This window comes from Fringilla coelebs (assembly GCF_963513975.1).
Source record: "Fringilla coelebs genome assembly, chromosome: 9".
In the NCBI taxonomy this organism is placed as follows: Eukaryota; Metazoa; Chordata; class Aves; order Passeriformes; family Fringillidae; genus Fringilla; species Fringilla coelebs.
In genome coordinates, this window is record NC_140067.1 from 19,207,443 (window position 1) to 19,234,210 (window position 26,768).

Sequence of the window (26,768 nt, forward strand, 5' to 3'; positions counted from 1 at the left end):
TAAAACTATTTATACAACAGGTACCTTTGCCAGCCCAAGAATGGCTGGCACATAAACAGCTTTGTACACTTCTGTTTGAAACCAAATGTTGATGTAAAAATATTACCAAATATTTATATGACAGCAGTTTACCAACTTTGTTCCCAAAATCAATTAATAGAAAACAGTATTTCAATATAGTACTGAGTAAGTGATGAAAATAAGAAATAAAAGAACACTTCAGTATTTCTATAGATATCTCATTTACAGATATAAACTTGTATGGGCCATTCAACCCAGATTAGGCTGATTACAATTGATTTCAGATTACAGATAAGAATAACATATAATCAACTATTTTATTCATTAGGTTAACATAATATTTATAGTGTTAGATGGCACTAAATGAGATAATGGCTACAATACTTTTAGTTTTACATGTAGTGGGTTTCATTCTGAATTACTTGCTCCACAAGTTGCATACAAACAGATTCCTCAATATGCTTTTCCTACAACCTGTTTTACATTTGGGAAGAGATTGTTTATACATTTGTATACTTATGAGACAATACTTTTTATTTATAATGAAATGAAAATTGTCTCTGAAATCTAAAAGAAAATAGGTGAACTGAATTAAGAAAATTTGCATAAGCTACCAGATAATAACTTAATTTTTTTTTCTCAGAGTTGTGCCCTACATTCTAGAGAAATCAGACCTATTTTATCCTCTGGGAAGCCACACTCTCTCTGCCACCCACAACCTTATGGAGTCTTGTAAACATGTTTACATGTTTCCCAGGAGTCCAGATCTGCAGATCAGCTTCTGGGCCATTAGGCCTCACCAGCTCCTGACATGACAGAGACCTTGGGAGAAGCAGCCAGAACACCTGGGGCACCACGTGCTCTACTACAAAAGGGTATGGGCTCATCTACCACTCTGACACATGCTGCCAGACAAAGGAGATTTCTCTGAGCAATAACTCCATTTTAAAAATGTTCCTAAATTCCCAAACTTAGCCAAAGGGATGCTCATCAAGGGATATGAAGTTCTGACAAGCTGTGTCTATCTCAAATGAAATAAAGCCATAGTTCAAAAGGCTACATATTTTGTTATTAAATACACCTGTATGGACATGTAAGTACAAAATTCTTGCATGTTAATAACTTAGTAACAAAATATCTTCCCTCAACAGTCTCAAAATGTATTTGTGTTTGGGCTGATAGCAAGCATGGGACACTATCATCTCAAGGATTTTTTTAGCATAGTATGACTACATTGCAGAAGGGACTATAATTATAATCTTGACATTACCATAACGACCGTGGTTGCTATCAGGTGACAGGTATTATATAGATAATCAGTAGACAGCAATATTTAATGATGCATGAGATAAAAGAAAATTAATTCATGCCTTTAATTCAGTTCAGAGCCATCATTTGTTAAATCTGCATGTGACTGTCCTAATCCTATTCATAAGTACATAACAGTTACATTAAACAACAAAGAGCCAAGCAAGATATCTGCTGTCACATTCAGAGATCTTATATTTACTCTTTCTATACAATAATTTTTTATGTTTCTATTTATCTCTATTTTTAACACAATAGAGTTCTACTGCCTTGATTTAATTAGCATACAGAAAAAAAAAAAGCTAGTAGCCACTAGCTACCAGTGAAAGGTGTAAAAATGTCTTTGTTGAAATCAGATACAAGCAGTAGTGAGGCTGTCTTTTTTTTCCCCATGTTGCAACCTACCAACTCTTTCATTTAATCTGTCCTAAAGAAATAATGCCACAAACTGAGAAAAACTAATCTAGAGTAAGGGGAGATGCTCTGTTGAATGAAAGAGGGACATAATTATGCTCACTGGAGGAGCTAATATGGCTGAACATGTCAAATCCTGCAAGATTTTATCAATACCTTTAAAAACAGGATTAATTGAAAGAGATATTTTTGTGGAAAAGGACACTCCTGAAATGAAGCTATTCCAGTATGTGTAGATGTCCATGGGTGAAATGCAACAGCAGACAAAGGAGTAATACTCAAACATAGATATGAAGCAGCACTACTCACATATCTTCACAATATATCTGGTTACTAACTCTGTTCAAACCTTGGTGCTCCTGTCTCCACAGCGACAACACTGCTACAGCCATCTCACTGAACCTTAGAATGGAAGATGCAAAGTTTATAGAGAATCACAGAAACAGTATTTAATGAAATTACATCAAACTCACTGTCAGAGGTTCCAGGCTGAGAACCTGGCTATCTCAGCATCATGGTGCACAGAGGCAAGGCAGACAAAGGGGGTCAGAAGAAAACAGAGGATATGGAGCACACATGAAGCAAAGTTTGCACAATGTTTTATAGAACTATTTTTCAATACATCATCTTTGTCTCTCAGGCTCTCCCTTTCACAGTTTTCCTCCGTTGCTAATGCTCACTTTGTTGCTCTGTGATTAACATTACACCTCCATCACATCATCAGCTTCAGAACAGATCAGGAGGGATGCAGCTCTTGCCTGAAGCATACCTGTGTTTTTAATTCTGCCCTCAGACTGCCACAAGCAGGTGAAGACAGCCTGAACACAAGGCCTCTTTGGTATTAAGTGAAGCTTTTCAATAACAGCAGCTCCGTTCTTGTTCTGTGTGCCTTGGCTCTTGAACCACCAGAGCTGATTCTGTCCAGTAAGGATGAGATTTATTTTTCCTTTCTTTGCGTTTCTTTAGTAATTAATACTAATTATGCTTTTCATCAGCTTTCAATTCTAGAGCAGTAGGAAAACTTTGGAAGCAGGAGTGAATCTCATACAAGTACAGAAAAAAAGAGACATTTAATAGATGCTGAAAAATTTTGGCAGAGGCACATTTTTATTATTCATTATTTCAACCCATTGTCTTACAAGAGGAAAAGTTCAGCATGGTGAAGTCTAAGGTGCTACACAGCTCCCTTGATTGGCTTGAGCTCCCCTTCCTTTCCTGGCAGTTTGCTTTCCTTCTGAACAACTCAAAAGCTTGGCTCTAAACTGATGACAAGCCTGATGTCTGGGGTTGCAGGTTAGACATCCTAGAGTTTTCCCTGAACTCCAAACAGCTAACCTTCCTGGAGTGGTTATTATGCCTCTTCAGAGACCCAAAGCTTCAGGCAAGAAAGCAGCCACAAATGTTTGTTTTCAGGATTGTTTCCAGTTCTTTATTTTCATGAACATCCATCCAGACTGAGTGTAGGGCAGACTGCACAGGGACCCTTACCATATTGAACTCCTTGACAATAAACAGACAAGGTGGCCCACTCTCTTCAAGCAGAGCTGTTTTCCTGTAAGGTCGTGTTTTCCACACCAGAAGAGATCATTAGATCACCATGTATGGTAACAGATTGAATACCTGCATAAATGTGCAGGTTTGAATACCTGCATAAATGTGCTTATTCTCTAATGATGTCACTTTTAAGTTACAATGATTGAACTCTTCAGCCAAAAAGGTTTTTTCTCCAGCCTTTAAACTATTCTTAAATTTTTCTTTCATATTATCCTTTTTTTACACAACCTTACTCAAATGCAAATATTTGTGAATATAGACAAAAATTTGTCCACTGCTTTGCACAGTAAAAGCCCAACTTCAATACCTACTCACTCTAAACAGAAATTTAAGTGTATGGGATTTGTCCATCACTTCTGTAGTCTTAGTTTACAACTGTCTCCCAAAACTTACCCAGTTCAGGGAGTTGTGCCCTGATCAGCAGAATCAAGAACTTTTCCCTTAGAGAAGAAAATTACAGAAGATACTGAAGAAAGGGGAAGAGAAGGAAAGAAAATAGACTATTACCCTGGTAAAATGATGACAGTGCATGGGAAGGATTGACATAAAAGAGCAAAAAAAAGTAGCTTTCTTAGAAGTTAAACAGTCACGAGAAAAGCTATTTTCGCTGCCATTTGAGAAAGGGGCTTCTGAATTTAAAGAATATTGCAATAATCTAGTTATGTGATTTAAGATTAAATAGAAAGCTAAAGTATATGTTGTCACTTTTTTCTTTAATGAAATGCTACACTTAAATGTCTTCATTTGAAAATAATCTGTATGTGGGTTTTTTTAAAAATAGCATCAACTTGGTAGTTAGGAAAAAAAGGTTCACAATGTGCTTATGGCTGACTGAATCTGGAGGTTAGCTAAAATGTTATCTCTGCTTGTCAGTCCAGCACTGCTGTTGAATGCAGTCTCCACAAGACTGCTAATGTAACTCATACCTTTTTTGATTTCAGAGTTTAAAGAAAATTTGCTGGTGTACTGAATGCTTTGTTAAAGGAAGAAATTGAGAATACAAGCGCATGTTTTTATTTATTAAGAAAAGCATAGAATTGTATTTTCTTACATACAAAGAATCAAAGAATCTGAGATGGTTACTTTTATCATAATCCCAGGCCTCTTCTGGCTTTCAGATTTTTTTGGTGTTGTTTCTCAGGATCAAAGTGTTAGTGCCCCTGTCCTGCCTTCTTCATCTCCCCTTGACATAATTTCCCAGCTTCACCTTGCTGCCTGTACTTTTTTACACACCTATTTTGAGGACAATGATTGCCCAGTTTTGGTGGAGACTCATATTGCTGTAGGTACCTAATTGCACAAAGAAGCTCTAAGGCTTTTTATAACTATTTTGAATTAAGGGTGACTTCAAAAGATTGAATCCAAACTCTGACTTCAGGAACACCCTCTGCAAGCAATTTTCACAAAAAACCCATGCCTCAGGACGTTATTTTGAGGCATCACAACTTTACTTTCAAAAAGCAGGTCCCACATGTATTTCTGCATGGGCAATTCACAAACTGAGTGGCAGATTTATTTGGGCCATAATACACCAAATGGCACTTTTCAAGCACATCAGTGCAACCGACCACAATTCATCCAGGCTGTTACTAACTCCTACCTGCTCTTATTTCCAGAAGCCCTGAGAAAATAGCAAAGGAATAGGCAACTATTGCACGTGAACATCGTGGCTGATCTGCACTACTGTATCACTACTGCATAATAAATTCAATGATTTAATGAGCTCTCACCTCCCATCTAAAGCACGTGAAGCCAGCTAATACATGTCAATGCCAGCCAATCAAGGAAGGGCAGCTTCAGGCCATGCTCAGACAACTTGCTTGGCACAACACCAGAAGAAAGGAGCAACTCAGTTCAAGCCAACCTCATTTCAATTGCTGACAGGATTTTCCATCATCTTCATTTACACCTCTTGAAAGAGTGTTTCGTTGAGACATTTTAAAGGACAATTGGCACATATTCCTTGCGTCTGTAAATTAGTTGTTTGAGCATGACAGAAATTTACGTTGAAGAAAAGTCACCATTAAACTAGCAGAGGACATATATAAATCATCTGTAAATTAAAGCATAGAATGACAAAAACTGAGAATGAAATCAATTTCCTTAACCAAGAAGCAGTGCCACAGAGCCAGGAGAACTTGAGCCAAGCCGAGCTTCCATTGCAATTTACCATGGAGTATTTACAAGGTGGAAATACAAAGATTATGGCTGTAGAACAAGGTATACAGGACTTTTCAGAGCAGTTATTTCTCAGAGAAACTGATCTTGAGACAAATACTCTTTCTAAATTACTTTAAATTCTTTTTTTTTCCTGTGTAATGTTATTTAGGTCACCTGAGTATATTAAAACAGTCAAAGATTTACAGTCAGATGTAATTACATCAAACTTTCCAAGGGATTTCCAGGTGTTTTCTGGAATTGATGCATAGCATAAGGATAGCTGTCTAGAGTTTTGTACATCATACCATTTTTATACATGTTTGCATTTTAAAGGTTGTCTATATAAAATACAGGCATTTCAGATTTAACTTGCATGCTATTTTACAAGGGAAGAAGCCCAGAAGTTCCAGTTATCTGATGGTTTGGACACTGAATTTGGAAAAATGTTATTGCTTTCATTCCAGACTAATGTGTTCCATAGCCAAAAACAGGGGAGAGGCATTGTCTAATTTTTTATTTTAGAGTTTGATTTTTTTTTTTTTGCTTTGCTTTGCTTATGGGCCCAGGAACGAGCTTTAACAAGCGTCTTGAGTTCCTTTAGCCATGGTGGGAGATACAATATGCATTCTTCTGTGGGTTCCAGCCTAAGAATTATTTTGTAGCTGAACAGGGTCTTACCCTCAGGTGGCCCTTGGTTGAACTGTATTTTGGAAGTGAACCAGCATATTTTCCAGTATTGGGATAAATGAGGTCGAAGCAGTTCCCCTTCTCCATTTGCCACACAAAGACAGCTAAAGCACAGCCACTGTGATTAGGATGAGATATTACAACAAGGATATAGTGGCTCCTTCACTCTCCAAGATACATGCACAGTGTAAATAAAATCAATCTTGCATATCTTAATTGTTCAATATTTCCTTGCTGGTCCTCTGCATCTTTCTGGTCCCACCACTCAGAGGAACACTGTCTCCAATATGAAGGAAGAAGCTTTCTGTAAAACTCAGACTCAAGGAAACTTATTTTACTTTCCCATAGGTGCTTGCAAATGGCTAAAGCTGTTTTCAAGATGTTCATACATTTTCTGGATGTCAATTAAAAAAAAAAAAGAATCCTTTTGAGGCCTTCATTCTTTGTGTTTTTCAAATCCTGACCTTAACAAGTATCTCTTCTGTGATTATGGAGATTTTTTATGCCAGGAAACAAAATACTGGTATGGATTTTTTAGATATATCATCGTATCACAGATACCTAACAGGTCTTAGTCTTGGGAAAAAAAAAAAAAAATTCCCTTTCTCTTAAAGCATTTTCTGTGGAAAATCAAACTCAGCAGGTAAAGCAAGCAAAGTGTGTGGGGCATTATAAAATATGGCCAAAGGGCCTTTTATATTATTACCTATCATGCGTGTCTTTTCCTTGTTACTATCCCATCGTTAAACTACCCTCATGAGAGCTCTAAGTTTGTGTCACCCAATGCAACAAACTTGTTGTGACAAAGTTTCCTAGGTTCCCATGGGTCCATTCTTCTCGAGACAGCACAACTTAGGTGATACAGCTTGTGTATGCCCATGGATTCAGAACACAGCTACCTTCTTACAGACCTTTGTGCCAGAAGGCAAACACAGCACTAAGTATCATCACCATGAGAACAACAGCAACTGGATTGGAAAAGAGAAGGAGGAAGTCAAGCAACAGAGAAGGAAATACAAGGATTTTAAGACCATTCCTGGGAGGAATGGGCCTGCAGCACTCACCACCACAGTTTTGGTGCAAGGAGCTGTCTCCTTTCCAAATGCCACACAGAATCTCTTATTTTGTATCTGGCAGAGGCTGTGAAATCATATTTCTGCAATAATATATTTATGAGAAACACAACAAACTGGTAGCTGAACAGGTGACAAGGTTAAATGGACAACACCACCTTTCATATTGCATTGTATTTTATCGAGTGCCCATGGGCAGAGACCTTTGTTAAAACAGGCCTTAAAAAGCTTTCAAAACAAAATATCCAAACCAGATCACCACAAAGGTGCATATGTTTTTGTTTTTAACAGTTTCCACAGACAGCATCATCCTGAAGTTTTCCCAGAGAAAGCTGAAGGAGGGTCTTGCATGGAGCACAGAGATCAGGTATGATGGGGGAAAGGAAGCAGCTCCCAGTGTCTGTGTGCGTGTGTGTGTATTGAGACACCTGCCAGCTCTTCACAAACGAACCTTGCGTTCAGGGAGCTCACTTCAAAGAACTACTTTAAATGCTGAAAGAATTACATTGATTTTATAAAAACAAACTTGCATATGTCTCAGAAAAAGCTGTCTAGGTGCCTGTCTCATACTGAAATTTTTAGAGCATAACAACAGTTACGTGCGGTGCCATATTTACCGGTTATCCCAGATTCCTAAATCCACTGCTTTGGCTGGAGTCCTGGCCGGCTCCTGGGGACGGACAGCCCCGGGCCGGGAGCGGGGCTGAGGGGGCGGGCGGGAGATCCCGCCCCAGAGTCCGTCCCGGTGCCTCGGGAAAGCACCCGGCGCTGCCTGGCCGTGCGGTGCAAGGGGGAGCGGGCAAGAAGTGCGTGGGGTCACAAAGGAGCAACAGGAGAGGAAGAAGCGGGGGCCAGGGCGGCTCGGCTGCCCGACGGGCGGTGGTCACCGGCGGGGGCGGCGGAGCGGCCTGAGGGGCCGCGCCCGTTCCCGCGCGCGGCCGCCGGGGTCCCGGCGCTGCCCCGGGCCCTCAGCGCGGCGCGGCCGCGGCGCTGGCGCTGCTCCCCGTGCCCCGGCGCCGCGGCAGCTGCGGGCAGGGCGGGGCACCGGCGGGGCCCGCGGCGGCGGCTGAGGGGCGTGGGGCGGCGGCCGGGCCCTCGCCGCGGGGCAGGACAGAGCGGGCCGCCCGGCGGAACTCCTCGCTGCGCCACGTGTAGAGCAGCGGGTTGAGGGCCGAGAGCGAGCAGAGCAGCAGCCAGCTGGCGGCCTGCAGCGCCGGCGGCGCCGGGCGCAGGAAGAAGCCCAGGAGGCTCACCCAGACCAGGGGCTGGGTGCCCAGCAGGAACACGCAGCAGAGCAGCAGGACGGAGACGCTGCTGAGGCGGCGCTGGGCGCGGCGAGGCGGCGGCGGCGCGGCGGGGAAGGGCAGCTGGTGCAGCAGGTGGAAGTTGAGGACGCTGACCCGCTTGGCGCTGCCCCGCACCCGCCGCACGATGCCGAGGTAGCAGTGCAGCAGCAGCGCGGTCTGGCCCAGCACGGCCAGGGCGAGGAGCAGGGCGGTGTAGCGAGAGCTGCCGTCCGACTGGGCTGAGCCCAGGGTCCAGAGCCCGGGCAGCAGCGGGACCGGGAGCAGGGCGAGGGCCCAGGAGAGCCCGATCATGCAGCCCGTGTGTCTCCGCTGGTAGAGGGCCTGGTACACGCTGGGCAGCTTGGTGATGAGCACGTACCTGTTGAAAGCCACCAGCAGGTGCGAGGCCAGGGAGACGGTGAGGCCGAGGCCAAGGAGCCCCCCTCGGAGCAGCCGGTACTCTGCCGAGCGAAGGGAGGAGGAATTGGGGGGCAGCAGCCCCAGCACAGCCTCCTGGGGCATCCACAGGGCGCACACGCTCAGGTCTGCCGCACAGCCATTCACGATGAAGGCATTGCTGGTTGTCTGCAGCTTCTTGAAGGAGAAGACTAAATAGATGACCATCACATTGGATAAAGTCCCTGAGATAGCTAAGACTGCATAGAGCAGGGACAGAAAGATGCGGGTCCCGGAGGAGTCCTCCCAGAGCAGCAGCAGAGGCGAGCTAGCACTCCAGGAAGAGGCGTTGGGCATCTCGCTGAATGCAGCTCAGTTTTGACTTTGCCCTGTAAATCCCATCCTTGTCTGGGTCGGAAGTTCTGCTGCAGGAGTCCTCACCGAGCACACGGGAGGCTGCACAGCTGAAGGACTCTAAGGCAGGTTTCAGTCATACAAGCTTTAAGGTCCAGAAAATGCTGTTTGCAGTAAGGATCCAAAAACCAGCAGTGTCCAAGGCAGGTAGGCAGCAAGAGAGTCCACAGATTGTAGCTGGTGAAGGTTGGTCCATAGGGAGGCAAATGGCTGTTGGCAGACCAGAGCACGACTGAGGTTTCCGTAGCTGTGAAAACAGCAAAAGCAGCAGCACCTTGCAATCGGCAGCAGAAACGGCAGCAACTGATACAAAGCTTTGCAGTTTCTCCTGTGCCACAGTACGTACACTGTATATCATTCCAGGAAGATTCAGCCCTTCCACTCTTCATGAATTATTCAGCAGATTTTCAACTTGTTAAATCAAGAAGGAAAAAAAAAAAAAAAAAAGCCAAACCCTATCATGCTCCAGAAATACTCCAACTACACAGTCTGACTCTTCTCTCTCTGCCTTACCAGTATTCTGGGTCTAACCCATTTGCACAACTTTCATTTGGAGCAAGGTTTTAAACCAGTATCAGTCACTTCTGTCTGAAATTCGGTCCATAAACTGTAGAAATTTTCCTGCCTGATACTCACTTCTAAACAGATTTTTTTCTGATCTTTTTTTGGTTAAGAGTAAGCTCAGTATGCTTCTGCAATTTCAGTTAATTTTAGAACGGGTCTATAACAACAATATACTTTCCAAATGAAATCTTACAAACACAATAAATAGATGAATCCTTGTAAGATAGTCCTTATTTGAGGAAGCTGGTTCTCAGTCTGAACATTTTATGTCTCTTCATAAACCTCAGCCTGTCTCAACCCACAGGAAATTCTGCACTGCCACCCTGCCAGAGGTGAACACTGGTGGGTGTTGGTGAGCACACAGGATCTGTGTAGTATTTGAAATGGTCTCGCTCCAAAATTAGTTCCTGGACAGGTGAACAACAGCTCCTGAGGTGGACTAAAAACTGATTGAAGAGCAGGCATTAACAATCCATTCCCAGATGTAGAATAATTAGTCATGGGATTCTCTCAGGAAGACTACCCTGCTTTACTCAAACAGGGACAAAATGGTAGCTGTCCTTAACCTGGACAAGACTTAATAAGAAACTCAGTAAGAGAACTTACATTTACTTTGAAAAGCTTTCCAGATACAGAATGCTGGTTAATTTTTTGATGAGCTTAAGAAAAAAACTGCTTTTGCAGGTAGGTTAGGTATAGGCTACAGAAGCAAGCAATCACAGCTCGTAAGGTACTGTCTGTACCAGAGACCTTCATAAGGCATTTTTAGATATTGTTTAACTCCTGATGCTAACACACAGCAACACCAAAAGAATGTATTAGGAGGTAGTTATAGTTGCAATATAAATTTTTTCAAGTTAAAAAAGTCAAATTGTGTGGGTTAATGGACGTTGCAATACAACATATATTTCATTTGATAAAAAAGGCGCATGTTAACAATTGACAGAAATATTGATCCAAAGGTAGATTCGTTACAAACATGAATATCTATGTTCACTTTTAATTAATTAGATGGCTCATGTGCTTAAGGTTAAAGACATGCCTCAGTGATTTACTTGATCAGGCCCTTAATTACCATATTTTTTGCCTGCTGCACTTTACAGTGTAGATCTAATCAAGTGTCAAACCTTTTGAGGCCTTTCATTGTTTAGTTGTCAGTAAAGAACAGTTATTATAGAAACTAAAATCCTCCTCTTTCTGCAGTACTGTAATTGAAAAATAGTCTCTGAATTTGTAACAAGAAACACCTCCCTAACTGGAAAGCTTCATAAAGCATACTTTAAAAAGAGATTATGATGATTAACTGTTTCATAAGATGTTAGCCACAGCATATTATGCCCCATGGAGACCTTTAGATTTATTTATCCATCGATTCATGTTTTTAGAGATCTTGTGCACTACAACTTTTTCTCCCAGAACCAGATATATTCCTGTCTGAAGGAACAAAAATGGTAAAGTTCAAGGACAAGTGAACATAGGATATATAAATAAATTTCAGGCTATTTCTTAAAAGCTACAAGGTTCTAAAAGACCTTTCTGACCTTTCACTATTCCAATTTTTTTTTGTTGTTGTTAAGAAGTTGATTGTTGCAGAATACTGACTTATTTATGAATAAAAAAAATTTGTACATAAGCTGGTATTTATGTATTTCATCTAATAAATCAATTAAATCTAAAAAAAGGCCAAGGGAGAGGTTGATTCCTACGTAGTAGAAACCTTTTAATTAGCTGTTCTTCCTGCATATTATTTACTCTGCACATCCAAATCACCATCCATTATTCATCCAAATGCAGTTGCAGAAGCCTTTTTTTTTTTTAGATCAGACTGTCACCAGAATTTGGGCAACTTGGAAAGCATCCACTGTATTCCTAGCTTTCCCATTCCTTTAGAGTGGCTGTGTAACAGTTACACAGTGTCCACATCTATTGCAAGAGAGGCTGACAGGCTAATAAATAATAGATAAATAATCATGCAATGCAACAAATTTGCTGAAAAGCAGCGACAGGGTTAAACAAATGTTAGAACAATTTGTGATTAGTTTTAAATTGAAGGAAGGACAAAAAGCAAAAGAAAGCTAAATTGTTTAGATTCTTACACACAAAGAACCTGATGTTGGTGGGACTAAGAGACTTGTTGCATATGCAAAGTCAAGGTATACTACACCTGTAACAAGGGGCCTCAAGCAGAAAAGATTCCTCAGTTTAGACACAGCTTTGAAATCACTGTATTTTGAAATACAATGCCATCATCATAATATCAACATGTTGATTAAATGCCTGGCATTATACAAAGCATAAACATAAACAAGAAGGTTTAGAGAGATTGTTAAAAGAGGTATCTATCTTGCTAATAGCCTTTTGCAATGTTATCCTACTTTTAAGTACATTACATGGTTTGCAGGAAAGAAGGTAACTGAAAAGTTATCTTCAGTTAGAGATAAAATCATCAAAAGATCTAGGAAAAAACCAAGAAACAAGGAAGCTGGCTTATACAGGCATTTTATTATCAATTAGCTGTATATATATATATATATATATATCTACATTTAAAAATTAATCAGTATTTTATTAAGGAAAACTATTTATAACAAAGTAAATGAGAAAATTCTTTATGAGAGGTAGAATTACCTAATGAATCTATAATTCATATACAGTATATTGTATATATACACACATATGCTACTTTGTGTGTATATGTTACATATACACAGTTGCAAAAATGTACAGTATTGCATGTAAATTTTATTCAGTGATTTTGATTTTTGTAGCTGCTCTCAGTATTGCTTTTGAACTTTCAGTACAACTTTCCATAGCAATTTGTGATCTCATCTTTTAAAAAATGATGTAGCACTTAACTTCAGTAGCAAAGCAAATGCAGGGTATTCATGGGTCTTCAGGAACAAAATTTGACAACTCAATTAAGTTTTATTTTCAAGTTTCTGCAGCTATTGGAAAAGCAAACAGGTTACAAATCTGTTTTCTGTCTTGTACATGAGGGGCAAATAAAATCCTCACACTTGCTTATATTCTTTTCCTTACCATGCACGTGTGAGTTCTGATAATTTTACACATGATCTTTAGTACCTCCCTGTAACACCATTTCATCCTAAGTCTCGTTCCTAATCACATCTGACTGACCTGTATGTTCCACAGAGTAAAGAACATCTTTACTATGACAAAAACCTTTCATAAACAGGAGGCTACCTCAGCCATATGCTTAACAACAAATGTACAGGTTTACAAAGCATCCAACTGATAGATAAAAATTTAATATATGACCAACATATACTGTGTGTTGCTAAGGAAATTGTACACATACTGCCAAATGCTGCTTAAAAGCATGCAAGTATGCAGTGCTACCTAATTCATTGTAAATTTTTACCAACTTCAGTTTGGTCTGCCTTCATTTTTGCAGCATATATTGCATAGCAAAAGTTAACACTCCACATTGAAAACAAAACATAAATCCTTTAAGAAACTGAAAGAGCGTTGTCATCGCATAAATGACTTCTTTGTTGCAGTAGAAGATGTAATTACATCACATCTCAACAAATATTTTCCCTTTATTTTTCTTTCATTGTGTTTCCTTAAGAAACGTTAGCAGCCAGAAGTGGAAAGCAGACTATCTATCGAGTGCTTTTAGCTGATACTGTAATAACAAATCTCTCACTAGTTAGACTTCCATCAAATTACCAGAAGACCAATTAGTAAAAAAGCAAACTACATTAGGCTTTAAGCAATAATGGACCCATAAAACAAGAAAAATCTCTTGTTCATAAAAAAAATTATATCTTTGATAAACATGTACAAATTCTTTAAAATACACATTTTTGTAGCAAAGTAGACCCTAAATTAAAATATATTCTAGTTTTTACATAATTTTTATATATAGTTTACCAAAATATTCTCTTAATACATATTTTAACACTGTACACAAGTTAATAAATGTCTTAATGAAACTCATTAGAAATATATTCAAACTGTCTCAACATAAAAAATTTAAATTTGTATATAACAAGGGGTAGTAATTTCCATAAATTCAACTTCAGTGCATCTGCAGTAGTCATTAACAATAAATTTCTGCCTGTTAAGAAGTCTCCTCTTGGTGTTAAGGAATTAATACATCTTGTATTGAAGGTTCCTCCTTTTAATGAGAAGCTTCTTCAGTTCTTCTCCATCATGAAGGACATCTATTTGAAGAGTTCAGCAGGTTTCACCAAAGTAGCAAGGCTTTAGTACTGAACATACCCAGACCGAAGGGACTGTGCAGAGAAGAAAAACTGATTAAAACTTACTGGAGAGGTTTTATTTATATATATAAAACATATATTCTTCACTTAAGGAGTAGAGGAAGTACAGAAAGGAGAAAAAGAAACGAACAGAGCTGGGGGGGACATCTGAATCTCCACATAGGTAAAGATGAATAAAATAAAAGAAATTAAAATCTAAGTAAAGTCCATCAACTTTGCTGTATCTACACTTACTTTTCCAAACCAGTTTCTTGAGAATCTTAACAAAAGTGTTACAAGTCCTTTAAAATACCACTGCTACTGTAAGTGAATTGTTTCCATTTATCCTGAATGAGAAGCCAACTGCTACTGTAAAAGTCAGCTTAGATGTTGATTCAGATAATGATAGAGGAAACACATGATATAGTTCATTATTGAGGGAAAAAGCTACATCAGTAATTACACAGATGCATCAGTTTATGTATGACTACCAAAACCAGATGAAAATGAAGCACTGCAAATGGTTCATCTGGATTAGTAAGAAGTCAGTATAATTTAGAGAAAATCATAACCTGCTCTACTCTATTTATTTACATTTCTGTTTCTACTGAAGTCTAAAGTTTTATTAAAAAGTTAATCAGCTTAGACAGTATCCAGTCATTTTATTAGCTCCTATACAGATGTGTTTAAGAAGTCATTCTGATGAATATAAGTCTTGTACAGTGATGAGCTGTCCCAGATTAGTATGGTTATAAATAAAGAGCAAGTAAAACCCCCAAATGTATTTTAAAACAGCATCAATTCTTCAGAATTAGAGAGAACTACTGGAGACCAACATGACTCCTAAGACAGACTAGACCCTCACAGTCTTCCCTTCAATTTTCCTATTATTCCTAACTAGTCATTACAGAAAATGCTCTTTGGCACCCATAATGAAACCCATTAGTATAAGTGCATAATACATTTATACATAGCTTTTTAGCTCTAACTAATATCACACAACTACTTTCCCCCTATATTTTAAGTCTCAGTGTATATTTTCAAAGTTGTCTTTTAAATGCATTTTCACACCTTGAAGATTTGAGACCACCTGGATATTCTTTTCCTAGGTAGAAAAAGTGCTGTCAGCATATAGATTTGAATACCACTGACTTAAGGTCTGGTTTTAGTAAGAGCAAGAAGGAATAGCAAGAAGGAATAGCCCTTCATTAATGAGCACTTGAAACTTCTCCTCTCTTAATGATCCTCAAAGGCTTCTCATTTTCAGAAGTGCATTTTAACAACTGGAAAGACGGTTACACTTAATTAGTGCAGTTTTTGAAATGGATCCATCAAAGCAGAATCCCAAGTAAAGCTGATTAACAAACATTTTTAAAAGGCATGAAGTGTGGTTATATACTCTCATATGTTGTACAGTAATAGATTACTTTAAGCTTGCACAGATGAAAGATGACCAGAAAGCACTTAACACTCTTAAAACCAGCAAGTGTTAGTTACAAAGAACTGAGAACACCAGAGCAGACAGCAGTAATCAGGAATTCTACATCGGGATTTCAATGAAAGAAGCAAACCATTAATTAAAGATTCTGAAGTTTAAACTGCAATTCTTAAAATTGTTAGCCATCCAAGTTATAAAAAATAAGGGAAAAAGCCATCAAGAAAACACATTAAAAACCCCCAAATATCCAGCAGCATATATTGTTTGGAAACAGGATAGCATGTTTTGGTAATTTTTGTTACAGATGGGTATGTACAGTTTATTTACTTTCAAATGGAGAAATACCTTTTCCAGTGTGTTTCCACCCTCATCATAACTCTACCTCACATCCCTATGATTTCTTCCTAATGTCTTAAAATCTTTTCTGAATACAGGGAAATAATTAAATCTAAACAGCCTGTTTCTTCAGATTAATCTATGTGACTTCACATAAATTTCTATCACTAAAAACATGGTCATACCTGTAACAACTGAGCTATTGTAAAGTATACAGACTCACATTTGAGTTTGAAAAATTTAAATATAGCAGGAGAGGCTTGCTGTTTTGATTTTTTTTTTTTTGCATTTTCAGAAAAGTCATTCATGTTCAAATCTCTTCACATGTCTACAGAGATTGGCTGTAAAGTTTCAAAGCCTGTAATTGTGGTTTTTTCTCTGCTTTTCTTTTAAATATTTTGAGGAGCTTTCTATTTTAAAATTTACATTTGCCATGAATCAAAGTATGGCCTATGCTTCCAAAAGTTTCATTAAAAACAAAAAAAACCCCCACCAATCCATTTTTACAAGTAATTTGCTGGATTTAATAAAATCTTATTTAAAAGAGAGTTAAAAATAGAAGGGGAAAAAGCCCAAACAAAATTGACTGCTGAATTGCCAAGATGAGAGTATAAAATCAGTTGACAGAGAAGAAATCTCAGTGTGTATTCCTGCAGTGGTCCCATGCTGTGTCAGGCTTGCCATTTGATACCCAAGTAACAGACATTTAAACAAAGAACTAAGAAATAGATGGTTTTACTACAGTTAAGGATATCTATCAAAGTTTATGCTGAAACAACTGCTTAGATTACTTTCATTTTTCTTCAAGAGGAGGCACAGAAAGCTTTGTTCTTTCCAGGAGAGAAAATCAGTACCAAATGCACTGAGGAACTAGAACTGTATTTGCTGATATGGGACTGCAGGACCAAGCCAGCCTGAATTTGAACTCTGTTTCAGGACAGAATAACCCCACAGCATTCAGGCCTATTTGTTAGGATTGGAACATGCCCTCTCCCCAGATAATTGCAAAACTTAAGTTTTTGGAATTGTGCATCAACTCCCCTAAAACACTGCTGCAATAGGAGTGTTGCTGCAGGCAACAAGAACCACTGTGAATACACAAGAGCCACTAACTCAGGATGCACTAGGGAAAACGTACACACACATGAAGTCTGTGGCTCTGCTCAATTTGCACATTAGCAAGATACACTAGTGCTTGGTTTTTGCAAAGCCTGACCTATCTTCATTAATGGTAATTCTTATTAAGAAAAACCACGTTACAGGTAAAGATGATGTATATGAATTTTAAAACACTGCCAACACGTCTCAGTTTTTTGGCAATGTTTCCATCTTGCCAGTTTCCATGACAGCTATAGAAGCAAAAGGTGACTCATCTTAAGACTACCCAGTTACATATTCTCCAATAAAAATACATTTTAAAGAGCGATATTTGGATTTAGAATTATTGTAAGAACAAAGCAAAAATCTTATAGCAGTACCTTAAGAGTGATTATAGGTGAAGAGAGTAATCCGGCAAATGTTATTGTGAGACATTTGGTTTAATCAAAACACACACTTTGTAAAATAAAATATTTATTCTATTTACTGGAACAGCAAGTTTTCTTTTTTTTTCTTTGAAAAATCAAGCTTTTCTTCTAGTTCATCAGCATAAACACAATAAAGTGGATTATAAGCTTGCACTGATGAAGGACAAATACCATCAGAGAAAAATACATGTCAGACAATAGTTACAGTCATGCTTTTTATTTTTTGTTTTTGTTAAGTGGCATGTGGAACAGCTGTATTAATGCTGTTTCATTACAAAACATTGGAAAAAAAAGACCAGTGAATAACCTTCTCTCCATACTGCAGGAAAAACTCACTAATGAGTTTTTAACTAGAACTGAAAAATTGCTGTGCTAACCATTTCAAAATGCTCCTGAACCACTCAGGAGATAGATAAGTAAGAGTGATAAGGTGATTTTCTAAAATAAAAGCACTGCATGATTACAGCTGGTTAGCTTGATATCTAACTCAGGGAAGGGAGATTTTGGCAATTAAGAGAAAAGGAATTAATCAGTACAATTCAAGAGTCCTTTGATGGGCTAAATGAATAAACAAAGCACAGGACATGTAATAGACTTCTGTCAGGTACATCACCTGATGTGCTCCAATTAGAAAGAACACAAACACTGCAACAAGCCCTGGCTGGGCTGTCACGACTTCAAGTAATTTCAGCATCTAAGGCAGTGAAGTGGAAATGATGAAACAGAATCCTGTTTTTAAAAGAATTCTGCCAGAACTGGTAGCTTGATACTGTTCCATATTTTGCTGATGAGCTTCAGACCACTGGTAAGTGCCACCAAAAGCAAAACAGCTGCATGTCAGGGGCTGAAGTGGTAAGGAAAAACCAATCTTCCTTGATGGGTTAATTGGTCCCAGAAGAGGAGGGGAAGGGAAGGAGAAAAAAAAACCCCAACCAACCATCCAAAAAGAAAAAAGATGATGTTTTTCCACAGAGTTCCACATCAAAAAGAAAATCCCAAATCAAACCAAAAATCCCTCCAGGAATGCAGGACATGGGACTCAAATAGAATAAACAGAAGTCACTATCATCAGTGGTAAGAAGTCCTTTTCTTTCCCCCCTCCCCCCTCAGCTCCCAGTGCATTGCAGTCAAAGAAAATAAAAGAAGCTATATAGTTATAAGCAGGACAGCACTGCATAGCAGCTTTCTGGATCAGAATTATTTAAAAAAACTAAATAATTTTAACACTTTCCAAAAGGATTTTTGAGCTTATCAAAAGAAAATCAAGTTGAGATGAGTAGCATGAGATAACTCCACAACAAGAAAATAAGACAACAAAGGGCTATAACACTGACATAATAAAGTGATACAGAAAGTTTCAGGTTAAAAGTGAAATATTTTTAAGCATGACTCTGTTCAATCAGTGGGACTAATCTTTCAGAAAAATTATGTTGCCCTCAAAATAAACCATCTGTATATTTACCAGTGAGCTGCTCACTAACAGAGAGAAAGCTTTCAGAGATTAAATGATTGAAAAACCTACTCTTATCTTAAACCTCAGGACATCACAGTGACTGCATTCAGTCAATTGTGCATAAAATGGGTAACAATTTAGTGCACTCCTCTGTGAGAGAGAGATGCAAAGGGCTACAGGGAACATTTAGAAGCAAATGCATTAATCAGAAAATACATGTTTTCATATCTGAAACACATTGCAAACAGGAACACTTTTTAGCCATTATTATATTGAAAGAATATTACTTCACAGGTAAAAACCTGCACTTTGCTATGTATATATAATATATAAAATAGAGTATTTTTAGCTCACCTCCCTTTTCAGAGAAGACTGGAGATAGATTCTTGTTTAAAGATCTTGCTGCATTTGACTGTGTATGACCTCTACTCCTCAAGAACAAGCAATATCAAGCCAAGAATTATTCAAAGGCTATATTCTTTATATCCCTTATAGCCTTCCATGCATTATTAAGTCATTAAGATAGGTAGGAAGAAAATTAAAGATGTTCTTATAACAGGAGAATAGTGCATTTTAGAAAGGTTTTTTTTTTCTTTAAAAATGCTCTCCATTCAACCTAAAACTTTACACTATGCCAAAGATATTTCATTTAAATTAATGGTTTAAGTAATTTAACAGTTCTACTGCAAAGAGACAACAATTAATTTCCTTCTTCACTGCAATGCACACAGCTGTAAGCACCTCTATGCTGTCAACATGGCTATTCCACCTATTTCACCTGTTCATGATACTCCTTTCTTTTTCCTTAAACTACACAGTAACCAACATTCCCTGTTTTTCTCCCTTTTCCTAAGTCACCCTTGTCTAATAAAGAAAGGCATGCTACAAGTCTGGAAGTTACACTGTAAACCACCCCCTCTCCCCACACAGAGTTGGGGAATTTTTGTGTCAAAGCCAACTATGTTGCACCTCAAGGGTTTATGAGATGAAGGAGAAATACAGCACTACCCTACAATTTTGTAACTATCTAGATACAAAAGAAACCTGAAGCGTCACCAATACTTAATTTCTGGTCCTATGCCCATGGAACAAATTCACTAACCTGGTTTTCACTGTAAAAAATCATTTGTAGCATTAAGTTACAGCAACTACCTCTCCAAAGGAGGTGACAGTTCTTAGCTTTTAAGATGCTATATTTACATTCAACCTTTAAAGCTGCTTGAGGAAAACACACTTACTGTTTCTGTAATGCTTTACATTGTCATTTAGTACCCTTGTAAATTCTGGCCTATTGTGAATGATGTCAGCTTATTTTCATGACTAAGTCATATTACAGTTACAAGGAGTTTCTTCCCCTTAGGATGCTGCATGTAAGTTTACATGCATATGCTTTATGCATAATATGTAGCTGTAAGTAAAATATGAAAAAAACCCCTCTAAAAATACTGCTGGCAGCATATAATTCACAAAAGAAACAACTGAAAAGAATGGGAATGGACTGACTCTCCAAAGAATCATTGTTCAATACATTAAATATGAGGCAGCATTGAAAGTGAGACATTAAAAAAAAAATAAAATCAGCCAATTTTCCACTTATTATTCAGATGAGTGATTGCTCCCACCCACTGGTGGTATACTGACTTTTAGTTCCAGTATACTCAACAGGAGCAGAGGACTGAACTCCTGAGGACTGAGTTTTTGTAAGCATATTGGATTGAAGACTGGGAACACCTAAAAAGGATGACTTTCCAGAGCAAACAGAATGCATGAACAAATGGAAGACTCATCAATGTATCTCAAACAAACATTCCTTCCTGGCTTGATACACAGCTTTTCACCTCTCTCTTTATGTCTGAAGAAATTAAACTGGATTAGTAAAACAAGAACAGTCCTCTTGTTCTAGAACTTGTTTTATCATAGAAAAATTGTTAGAGTTTCTATATCTCACTTGAAAAAAAATCTCAATTATAGTTTATTACAATCCCATGCAGCAGGGAAAAACAGAGTCAAAATAAAGAGGTGAAGATGTGGCAACATTCAAGAAATCCCTTGCAAAAACTTACTGCTGCTGTTTAGAGTAAAGTTTAAACTCAATTTTAAACTCAGTGCAGAACAGTGATTCTAAGATCATGGAATATCAGCATTTATTTCCAAATAAACTGTAGTGGATAAGAAGCGGATTATTTTTTTTTAAACAAGGAGTCTGAAAGCATCAGGTATTCTGAAGAGCTGCTTTAGTCAAGCAGATTCTACCACAGTAGGAAGAACTCACTGAGTTAGAGAATACAGAATCACGTTCCCTCAACTAACTTCAATGTTCTGTTTATACAGATTACATTTCAGTCACACATGCAATTTAATTCCACAATGGAATAATGAGATTTTATTTCCTACTGTCATCTATCCTCAGAAATAGCAATTCATACTCCCAAGCTACAGAGATGTGGCTTCTGAACTGTGAGTGGTGCCACAACCGAGCTGCTAACAAGAGGGTAGGTCCTCCACTTCTGCAGGAAGAAAAGAACACAGCCCATGAATGACCTTTGGCAGGACATCCTAGGTACATGCAATGAATCTTATTAGCTGTTCTAAGACAGACTCACCACACCCAAAACCACTAGCAGGTATAACACCAGAACTACTTTATATGAAACAATTTATCAGTGCTAAGGAAACAGAAGAGCGATGTGCAATACTCTGAAGTTAATTTTACACAAAGCCAATTTTATTCCCACCCATTAAAAAAAAAATAAAAAACCTAAGTGTCAGAACTAGTTGAGAGAGGCTGACAGGCTCCCTTAATCATAAGCAAAATCTATTAAAAACAGTGTACTATTTTTTATAATTAGTAGGCTATCAAATCCTTGGAAATCAGGTATTTTAAATTGGTTTTCGATTTATAGTAGTAGATATGATTATTTTTCCCTAGAATAGATGAAGCTGTTTCTGATCTCATAACTGAAGCTTCTCTAGTGTCTCCTCTCTACATTTGGTATAGAAACACTTTCAAGTTGCATTTGTTTTTCTGTACATCCTCTTTATACAGACTCTTTTACACAGAAAAAGAGCACAAAATAAGCCCAAGGCAGCAAAGCTGTTGAGGAATCAAAGCTTCAATGTGAGACCATCAGAAAAATCTTGCTTATAATAGTTTCCACATTTGGTGTTAGAAAAGGAGTAGGTTTCAACTCAAGAGCACTAACTGCTCAAATAAGCCCTATCTTTAAGGATGTTCTATCTTCTGTTTACTAAGATACATACAAAGGCTTATTAAAATCTGTTACTGCACAATGATGAAGACAGATAATTAACTTATAGACTGTGTTATGGATAATTTGAAATAAAATCTAAAGAGTAAGAAGGTCCATAAAAAAAGTTATCAGAAAAGATGCAAAGTTCAGGCACAATTTCTGTTCATGAAGCTTCCATGTAACAGATGCTTAGAAGAGAAGGGGAAAAAAGCAGCTGAAATGATAGGTAACAGACAAAGGTGCTGTTCAGAAACATTAGAGGAAGCTGGAGAATTATGCTGAGTTAAGATTTTTTTTGCAACAGTTTTGCTCACAGAAGCAAGGAAGAAAAGCATCAGTGAGCTGCCTGAGAGTGCTGTTGTGACTATGACTTACAGGAATGGCCTCTGGTAGGGTGCTGGAGGAGCTGTAAGGCTCATAAAGGAAGGCTGGTGCATACTCGTCTGTCACGGTGCTGTGAAAACTGCTTGGGCCGGCCAGGTTGTTGCCACTAATGCTGTTTCTGTTGTATAAGTTGTTGTTCAGTTCATGGTTTGTTCTGTGTGGCAGCTGCAAGCTGCCATTCAGGTGACTGGAGATATGGCTTACAGAAAAACCTGTCCTAGAGGACGATGATGTCATATTGCTCTCATCACCATCTGAAGCATCATACAGGTTCCCTAGAGAACTGGCTAGTCTGGAGTTTATGGAAACGCTGAATGGAAAACACATGCAGGGAAAAAAATATTCACAAGGTATGTAGAGATAAATACAAAAATGTAACACACAATTCAGAAGACATTAGGTGACTAACACACACCGTTCTGAAATAATCTGCGTTTGCACACCGGTTCATTTCTAGCTCCTAATTAATGAAAAGCAGAATTCTTTGTAAGGACTTTGCAGGTTTTGCTTATTCAAGCACTACACCATGACCGGCTTTCACCTCTGTCAAACCATACATGCATGCAGGAGGTGGTGTTAAAAGGTTTAGGTAGTATCTGATTTACACTGAAGTAGTTTGTGCACATGGAACAGTTTAAGAACTCCTCCTCTGTTTCTTGCTATCAGTTTTGTGATACAAGACTTCAAGTAACCAAGGAGTAATATGACAAAATTTGAGACTAGAAATAGGATGTCCTGAAATACCTCAAGCTGGTTACTCTGTTCAGGCAAATATTTGTGCACATTCTTATTAAAAATGCATCAATCATTCTGAGTGTCATTTAATATATATATATAATTACTTAGGTCAATAGTTATAATGGAGCTAAATAGTAATAAATCAAGGGTTCATAAAAAAATTAATTACCACTCCATATTCTGAGAGTAATAGTATATAGACTAGTGGGAATATCCACAAAACATCTATAAACTGAGATAAGTGAAAGAAACCTTGACAACCCACTTGAACAAGACAGCACTGTTTCTGATGACACAATCTCTCAGGCCATTATGACAAATTTTGGATTTTGCTTGTTTTTTAAATCTGTAGGCAACTAAAGTTTGGCTAGTGGAACAGCAAATCACTGTAAGTAAATCCAAGTCTCCTTATAGCCAAGAAGAGCAAGCACTTCAGATGTGCTGACAACCACTGTAGGATACTGCAAGCATTTGTACCAAAATGAGAAGGAAAAAAAACCTTTTAAGGGTAGAGCCTGAGGATGTGGAAAGCCTGCTTATTCTTTCTGCAGATGGTGTAGTGACTGCCATCACTCTGGAGGCCTTCAGAGGAGATATGGATCCTTCTGTGCCACTTGAAGTACTCAGTCTAAAAAGAGTGCAGAGTTCCAGTGAGAAGCAAGATTTTATAATTAAAATATACATCTCCAACACAAATAATCTATCAGTACATAGATTGGTATTTTAAAATAAGTGTGAATTCTCAAGTCTCAGAACTCAACAGCAAAAACTCAAGTTTGCCTGCTTAAACATATTTTTTTTAAAAAATTTTCCAGATATCCACTCCAAGTATTTCCCCTGCTGCACCTTATTAAAAAGTTACAAGCTACTTTTTACGTTGATAATTTATGAAGGCCAAGTGTCCATTTTTTATAGATTTATTGTAAATTTTATCATAAATTTTCAAACTCTAAATGTGAACTTCATTAAGAGTACTTTTTGAGCTTATAGAGCAAGTATGAGTAGAAAAATCCAAAACTGTAGCTTTCATGAGGTCAGCATCATTTCCAAATGAAATTTTTCACAAAGCTGCACAGAACATGCAGCTCTTTCTAGGGTGGGATTCTCAATGACAAAATCCTTCATGTGTTGATAATGAGCTGTATGTATGTTACACTGGACTACTCAAATTGTTACTATTATGGCTGTCCACATTAATTAATTTAAAAAATTAATTTTTGCTAGCCCTGGATCAGGGAATACAACAATCAGACCTTAAAGGATGAAAAAACTTGGGTACAGATCTCCAACTACAAGCACAGAAGGAAAATGACATTGAGCAGCTTTAATTACGCACCAAGAAAGGGTAAAACATTCATTTCCAATGCTAGCCATCTGGAAAAATCCAACTCAAAAATTCAGTCACAAAACTGAAAAAATGTGCTTTTTTCAGTATTAATGCTTGATAATGATAGAAATTTTGTTCGACATATTGTATTTTGGATTCACTGGGGTAAGGCACGCAATTTGCAGCTGTTTAAAAAGGTTTGTTACCTGCCCATGCTCAGAAGTTTGAAATAGTGATCACACCAATTGATTTGCAATGATCTAAACCACTGAAAATTAGGACCCTAGTCAAGTGATATAAATTTAGAACTAGAATTTTAAAGTCAGTACCTGAACGGTTGTGATATTGACCAGGTGTTCAGTTTCATGTCTTGCAGCCTAAAGAAACAAAAGCAGCAAGCTTTATCCAGGGATAAAAAACCCTTCCCCCCAGCCAAATCATATCTGTGTGTCTCAGGTTGGCTTAAAATATAAAAATAAGAGTTAGAATTATTGGCAATCAATGTTTTAATTTACAGTAAAAGAACAGAAAGTTACTTCAGGTTTAATTTCAAAGTTCACATTTTTATTGGTTCTGAAAAATTCTCAATTTCTATAAGGAGTACAGAAAAGTAATTGTAGAAAGACAACTAATTTTGATTAAGAATATTTTGTTCAAGTCATAAGTTCTAAAATACTAGATATAAATTTGAAAATTTTGAAGTGTTTTTTTACATTATCTTTTACTGCTACACAATAAAAAGGCATCCCTAAACAGGGAGGCAGAGGACAAAAAAATGAGAGAATAAAAAGATTAACAAACCAAATGTGCAACTAATAGATACATACCTGGAGAAGTTTCCACCACAGAAAGTGGACCAGGTAGTACCACTGCCTTAAACAAGATCATGTACTTGCCACATGGATCTGATAGCATGGACAGAATTTAAAACTGCAGATGACCTCAGACTGGTATAATTACCTCAGAGCTCCAGTTGTAGCAGAAGGCTGTCTACGACTCTTTAAGGCGTTCAGCTTATCTCCCTGTGTCATCCCATTCTGAGCTTCCACATCTTTGTCTTCAGAATCATTCTGGGAAATAAAAGCATGCAAGCAAGGGAATCTATCAAAGCCTAGGAGCAGTGGAGTTTGAAAGCACTGAGTGTCTCCCTTCACAAAGATCAGAACCCAGAAGGCTGCTCTAGTGTTCTGCAGAGACGGCACTACTCTGCATAGTGCTGGTACAAGAAATGTGCCTCTGTACAAACACACTCACATTTCTGAAGAACCTGACCTCTTGCAGAACCTGACCTCAAAGTTCACGATGCTCAAGCCTAATGCCAGCATTTATTTACTTCAAGAATCTGTTGCACATTTATACACACCTGCATAATTATTAGTTAAAAACTTGGAATAAGCAGATTTTTGGTTTCCAGGAGGAAAGGTGACTTTTTATTTTCCTTCATGCTCAAGAAAACAACTGAAAATCCTGAGACAATGACTTGAAATAATGCAAACTTTTGGAAGCTTGAAAAATTCCCTGAAACAGTTTTAAATATTACTTGATCTTTTTTGTTAAGCGGAAATTTGTTCTAATTATGTCCTAAAAATATTTAGAAATTATCTATAGCTAGTTATTAAAAGCTCAGCTTCAATCTGTTTGAAATTTTTCCTAAGAACACTTACCTCCTTGAATTGATCCAAGTCTGGTGCTTTGTTCAGACTGTCACTGATGGAAATGTCATTTAAGCCACAAAGAACTCTGTTAATATTTCCATCGACTCCTTGCTGTTTCTGCTTTGACCGGGTGAGATCTCCCTCCTGCCATAACATTGCTTGCTTCCTTCAGGATACAAAACCAAAGCCATTCACATCAGCAAATTTGCATACATATAAAAAGCCATATGAAAACATGACATGCTTACAACTGCCAACATTTGAATCTTCTGCACATCATCATCTGGAAAAAAATTTACACGTCTATCACAAAAAATTTTAAAACCTCAAAACTTAACAAAAACCCCTTCAGAATCACCATAGTAGTCTGTAGTCATAACAGTACTAAAACTTAATTTTCTCAAATCCTTCTGGGGAAAGAGGTTAACTAAATAGGATTTTACAATCATATTTTAAAGACTCTTAAAACACAACTTAAAAAATAATATAAACCAGTGTTTTTATATACATCATGTGTATACATGTACAGCTCTATTGTGCAAGCCATTTTTAAG

The 26,768-nt window shown here is 37.9% G+C and overlaps 2 protein-coding genes across 4 annotated transcripts in view; both read right to left on the reverse strand.

The window, feature by feature from the left end:
* Nucleotides 1-8,185: 8,185 nt before the first annotated feature.
* GPR88 (G protein-coupled receptor 88) lies at nt 8,186-9,256 on the reverse strand (the record flags this gene model as incomplete). Its single annotated transcript, XM_084211099.1, has 1 exon — nt 8,186-9,256. The coding sequence occupies one exon, from the start codon at nt 9,254-9,256 to the stop codon at nt 8,186-8,188; it is 1,071 nt and encodes a 356-aa protein (XP_084067225.1).
* A 3,197-nt stretch (nt 9,257-12,453) lies between these two features.
* The window catches only part of CDC14A (cell division cycle 14A), a 49,718-nt gene continuing 35,403 nt past the window's right edge, over nt 12,454-26,768 (reverse strand). Inside the window, exons 11-17 of one of the 3 annotated variants that reach the window (XM_084211375.1) lie at nt 26,224-26,380; nt 25,520-25,629; nt 24,889-24,936; nt 23,732-23,860; nt 22,486-22,804; nt 21,254-21,366; nt 12,454-14,139 (exon numbers count right to left, since the gene is read on the reverse strand). In XM_084211375.1, the coding sequence (XP_084067501.1) occupies nt 21,280-21,366; nt 22,486-22,804; nt 23,732-23,860; nt 24,889-24,936; nt 25,520-25,629; nt 26,224-26,380 (850 nt within the window). In that variant the 3' untranslated portion in view covers nt 12,454-14,139; nt 21,254-21,279. The remainder of the gene's footprint in view (nt 14,140-21,253; nt 21,367-22,485; nt 22,805-23,731; nt 23,861-24,888; nt 24,937-25,519; nt 25,630-26,223; nt 26,381-26,768) is intronic. The other 2 variants (XM_084211376.1, XM_084211377.1) reach the window with 2 other exon arrangements.